Below are 5678 nucleotides of genomic sequence, written 5' to 3'. Positions count from 1 at the left end.
ATTCCGGCTTGCGACTGATGTCAATTCGATGTAAATGTCTTACTCAACTAAAACTAAAATTAAAACCCGTCGCATACTAAACACACGCAAGTCGCAACGCCGAAGCGATGATTTCATACGTGGCAAAACTACGAACTAGCTAGCGGTCGGCGAGATCTCATACCATGTGTCGGACTCCTGGACTCGATAAAGTTTCATACTCAACTAAAACCAAAAACCAAAAACTCTTAAACAAACCTAAAACCCTAAGGCGAACTCAAAAGTATCCTATAAAACGAACACGTGACCATTTCTGTCCTTCACTGTATCAACTTTACAACAGAGGAGAAAGGGAGAACAATGACAGTTGAGTATAATATCACGGCTAGACATACGTGTATCATGATATCTCGCTCGCGCGCATTTAATATCAATAGCGCTGAATAGCGAGTCACGGCGCATATATTAGCGAATGCGTTCGAATTCGAACATCTAATACGTTTCAAGTTTCTTGAAACAAGTTTATTGGGCAACAAATACTTAGTATGGGTATTTTCATCCGAAACTTAAGTACACAAACTTGTGACAGTATTTCCAACTCACCTCTATGGTGCACACACTTGTCTATATAAGTAATAAATAACTGATGTAGACTGTTTCAAAAAACGCTTAAAATATTTCAAATGTGAGTTAGAATAGTTCTGCATTCAGCTGACGAATTGTTCTCTTGGAAGAGAAGTATTAACGTACCCGTCTGTGAAACCATCTGTGTGGGTTTGATTCCCGTAGTTGATTCAATTCAATCGGTTAGGATTAGGCGAATAATTAGAAACAATTATCCGTAAAAGAATGTCTGCTAATATAAGCTTTTCTGGAGAGACTGGTTATGATTGACTGAACACAAGAGGAAGAGGAATAAAACGCTCATGCTGGGGTGAACGAATCAATAATAGTGCCATGAGATTAAGGACAACTGGAGGAGTAACGGGAACTTCTCATGAATATCACGAGAAAAAGAATCTAACCACAGATAATAAATAGAATTCCGATAGGCTAATAATACCAATACAGCACATTTTGACGCAAGGGTTTGAATGTGTAAGTGTCCTACGGAAATGAATCACGCATTATAGACGTGCAATAGTGTGTGTAATACACCAATATTTAATGAGCGTCAATGCAGAAATCGAGAGCAGTCGTCAGTATTCGACGTTTAAATTTATCCCGTATTCTTCCTTACTCGAGATCGGTTGCCTGCTTCTCCTTATTCGTTAGGTATTTCAGTTCCCATTATTTCTGAGTTCCCTGAATCTAACCATAACCCTGTGGAAGTCTATATTATGGTCCACTTAGGTGCCAAAGTAGTAATGCCCCTGTAAGAAGGTTTGCTTAATAATTTTTTTTTTTACTCTTCTTTATGTACTATGGCTGTTTTTTTAGAATGACGCTGACAGTTACAATGCATTTAACAAATGGTTTTCAACCTTTAAAAATGTCAGAGAAACCAAAAGAAGGCGAAAACATAATTTCGAAATATTTTTCTTACATTTTTTATTTTTTATTTTGTCTGCTGGAAAACATTTTTGCACCCCTGTTGAAGGTAGGCGGAGGAGATACGGAGCGGTGGCGAGGTGGTAGTGGGCGGCGGGTGATGGGCGGAAGGGGGGTTATAAATGCTCGACTCGCCGCCTAAACTTCAGTTCAAGTCCAACTACTCCTTCAGACCTTTCACCTGAAAACCAAAAACAAAAAAACGCAATCATGTCTCTGGAACGTCAAGTCAGGGCTAAGGTGAGCCCTCTCAAAATTAATAATAATTATTCAATTATTATTGTTGTGAATAATATTAAAGTGATGTGATGTGAAAAGTTAATAATTGGATCAAAGTTTCACTGCAGTTTTAATAAAAATAGGTTTAGCCTAAATATGTGCTTATTACCGTGATACAAAGTGGAAAATTATAAATAATCCCCAATTGGATTTTTTTTTAAATTATGGCTCAATCTGTTGTTTAAAACTGCTTTGAAACGGTGAAACTATTTTATAGTCAATTTTGGAATTTTTAGTTTTTATGAAAGGCGTTTTATTTATTACTTAAAATTGCCTAATATATATATTAGTGATTTTAATGTACTTAAATTCTTACTTTTCAATACTTTTCGAAACAGAGACGGAAAAAGCGATACTTTATTGTGACGTTAGTTTAGTTGTCCAGAAATCAGTTGAAAATTGAAATATTAGAAAAAAAGGTCTTTACCTTAATGTACGATTTTTATTGTAAAATAGTCGTAATTTATTACATTATGAACAATTTCATGGAATAAACAATTCGTTGATTACAAAAAAAAAAAAAAACGAGTGCTAATTATTATTTACCAATAGGTTATATTATTTTACTTTAATTGGTAACATGTGCAGCAATATAAGCACACAAATCGTTACAAATCAAACAGCTTTCAAATTATTCCCTAAAATTTAAGCAATGACCGAAAGGACTAGAAAATAGAATTTAATAAAATGTATTTTTTTTCTTTTTAGCTAGCTAACAAGCGTGATCTGAACCAGGAGAAGGAAGCCCAAGAATGGATCGAGTACGTTCTTGAAGCCAAGTTCCCCCCCGGTGAAAAGTATGAAGATGTCCTCAAGGACGGAACTGTCCTCTGCCAGGTGATGAACAAGGTCTGCCCGGGATCCGTCGCCAAGATTAACACCAGCGGTGGACAGTTCAAATTCATGGAAAACATCAACAAGTAAGAAATTCTCTATTAATATCAACCATTTTCTTTGTTAGAAAGTTATTTTAGCTAAAAAAAATATATTAGGTATAAAATACATCAGATTATGAAACTGGCCTGAAGAAGTGGTATAACTATTAAAAAAGATTATTTCATTGGTTTAAACTATTTGTATTAAAGATTTAATAAAAAATGTGTTTCCAATAAAATAACAATATAATTATAAGTAATTAATTAATTAAACAAACATTAAAGTTTTATCAACTATTTACTATATCATTCATTTTATGGAAAATTATAATCTCAATGCTTGTTTTTTTTCTACAGCTTCCAGCTCGCTCTGAAGAACTATGGAGTTGCTGACATTGATGTTTTCCAGACCGTTGATCTTTATGAACATAAAGACATCTCCCAAGTTACAAGCACACTCTTCGCCCTTGGCAGACAGGTCAGTTACATTACAATTACATAATCATATTATAAACTTTGGTTATATTTACTGCTCATATTCTATATACTTTAAAAGATTCGTGCAAATTCGGAAGAAACATGAATGGAATGTTGTCATATATTTAAATTGTTAAATAACCATTTTAGAGCCATAGACTATAATCTTAACTTAGGACATTTTGTATAATTAATTTCCTTTTAAAACCCTATATCGACAGTACTTCACTACAATTCTTTCCGAAAACTATCATAGTAAAAATCCAAAAATAAATTATTGTTATAATAATATGAGAACTCTCCAAATTTTCTTTAAGTCTCAATAATAAATTAGTGACTCAAAAATAGGTGATCCAATATCATTACACACTTCAGTGTTGGCAAACGCCCAACCACTGTTACGAAGGTCTCTCTCCAAGATTTTATGGAGACAACTTGAATGTAAACATGCATCAGATGTAGAATTGTAGAAACAAGATATAAATGTTGGGAATTTTAGTGAGTGGTGTTAACTTGACATAATTTAAGCATTGGCAACCTGCCAACATCACACCTTAATATATTATAATATTATTTCAGATTATTAATTATACTTTATTTATTATTTAAGTAATAGATGTCGCCGACTAAATGTGTAAATTTGTATAATTTTTATGTAGAACTTATGAAACGTTTTTATATAATATTACAGCATTTAATTTTTTTTGTTTATCGGAAATCTGTAAATACTCATCTTTTGTTTACACAATGTTAGAACGGTTAAACATACGTTAAAGTAAACAGTTGCGTAGATTTATGTAAACTTGTTATTTGGATCATTAAAATCATTGAACTTTTGCCAAAATTTACTTTACGACTTCCAGATATAAAATAAGTTTTAAATCTTTCTCGAAGAAATCCGACGTGATCGGTTTATTTTTATTACTATTTTTATCTTATGTAATCACAGATGATTCATATTTAAGATAAGTTTAATAATATTTAGGAAACTGATTGGTGTCTGGTATCTGACTCATCCACCTCGGGAATATTTTCTTCAAACGTGATATATATTAAAATATATTAAAACTACCTAGTCGAAATGAATCGATGCAATAATAATCTAAATTTGATACATAATATTATTTATGTACAAATCAACGAAAACACTTACTAGGCTATACCTCAGTTGAGGTATGGTCTAAAAAGATCGTGGCTAGGCGATGCGCGGATTGCGGGTGCAAATGACGCATGCCGAACGAAATATAATTTGTCATATAAATCCAACATGCGTCAATTTAATGTTCTGTTTATTGTTATATTAGTAACAATAATAATATGACATGTTTTCTTTTTAAAGTAAATGGGTAACGTTTTTAGTCATCAAATTGACGTATTCACGCCTCGACATTCTGTCTCCGAGTGCCAGCGAGTCCAAAATTTCATCGCGCCTATAGTTGAAAATTATTTGCAGTTTCACTGAAGTATCGCCTTAATTTGCGGACTCTAAAACTGACGCCAGAAATAATTAATAATCAATGTTTTACAAATATCTTTACTATTAGTACCTAATTCATTCATAATATTATACCAGTCCCTTATTAGTATTACCCTTTCCATATCTTTAGCAATTACAGCATATGACGTGTATTGGACGATATTAAAAAAAATATATGGTAATCATATTTTGAGTAGAAAAAACTAACAGACTATCGTTTGTGTCATTGTTACAGACATACAGGCACGACGAATGGAAGGGACCCTGGTTGGGACCTAAGCCCTCCGACGAATGCAAGAGGGAGTTCTCCGACGAGACCCTCGCAGCAGGAAAGACCCACATCGGTCTCCAGGCTGGATTCAACAAAGGCGCGACACAAGCTGGACAGAACATGGGCGCTGGCCGCAAGATCCTCCTCGGAAAGTGAGCGGTGATTCGTCACAATAAAAAGGAGTTAAATACATTCGTCTCCTTAAAAAAAGTATTCAAACAAACAAGGATAAATCCATATCTTCCAAAATGGCCTCAATTTGTTCCTATGCATAGGTCATAGTTATTATAAATTATATATTTTTTATATCAGAATTTATATCAAAAAGTTATCTTATTGTTTGATTGATACATATATGTTTAATCTTACTGTCAGGGGTTGAAGTTTTGTACATATTAATTTTAATTTAATCTTATGAACCTAATTTTATTTTATTATTTAACATTTTGTACGATAAGCAAATAAAATATAAAAAAAAACTTATTACTGTTGTTTTAATTATAATAAGAAATTTCTGCATCCAAACATTTAAATTTAAACGAACTTGGAATAGACATGTTGGTACACATCAAAAGCTTTAGCATATTATTTGAATTGCCCTTATTAAGTTATTAAATAGGCTTTAGCATATTGTTGAATAAGTTTCTATTTTCACTGGGTTATAGAATTTATGACGAATTCACAATACTTATTATGTAATATAAATGTCACAGGATGACAGACCAGCACATCTATTTTATACACAAGGCTGCTATCGACGGCTATCGAG

At 32.9% G+C, this 5678-nt stretch overlaps 1 protein-coding gene across 1 annotated transcript; it reads left to right on the top strand.

The window, feature by feature from the left end:
* The first annotated feature begins 1677 nt into the window (after positions 1 to 1677).
* Mp20 (muscle-specific protein 20 transgelin) lies at positions 1678 to 5392 on the top strand. The gene is made up of 4 exons (XM_085958703.1): positions 1678 to 1770; positions 2518 to 2729; positions 3042 to 3162; positions 4874 to 5392. Exons 1-4 carry the CDS (start codon positions 1741 to 1743, stop codon positions 5063 to 5065), a joined length of 555 nt encoding a protein of 184 aa, XP_085814829.1. The 5' UTR covers positions 1678 to 1740; the 3' UTR covers positions 5066 to 5392.
* The last annotated feature ends 286 nt before the right edge of the window (positions 5393 to 5678 follow it).

Source organism: Rhyacophila brunnea, unplaced genomic scaffold, assembly GCF_057557595.1.
Source record: "Rhyacophila brunnea isolate RB1 unplaced genomic scaffold, BYU_Rbru_1.0 scaffold_8, whole genome shotgun sequence".
Classification (NCBI taxonomy): Eukaryota; Metazoa; Arthropoda; class Insecta; order Trichoptera; family Rhyacophilidae; genus Rhyacophila; species Rhyacophila brunnea.
This window is presented reverse-complemented; position numbering and strand designations above follow the sequence as displayed.

Coding starts and splice junctions, on each gene's coding strand:
- Mp20 (XM_085958703.1), top strand. CDS start 1,741: ATGTCTCTGGAACGTCAAGTCAGGGCTAAG. Junction 2,730..3,041: donor TTCATGGAAAACATCAACAA/GTAAGAAATTCT, acceptor TTTTTTCTACAG/CTTCCAGCTCGCTCTGAAGA. Junction 3,163..4,873: donor TCTTCGCCCTTGGCAGACAG/GTCAGTTACATT, acceptor TCATTGTTACAG/ACATACAGGCACGACGAATG.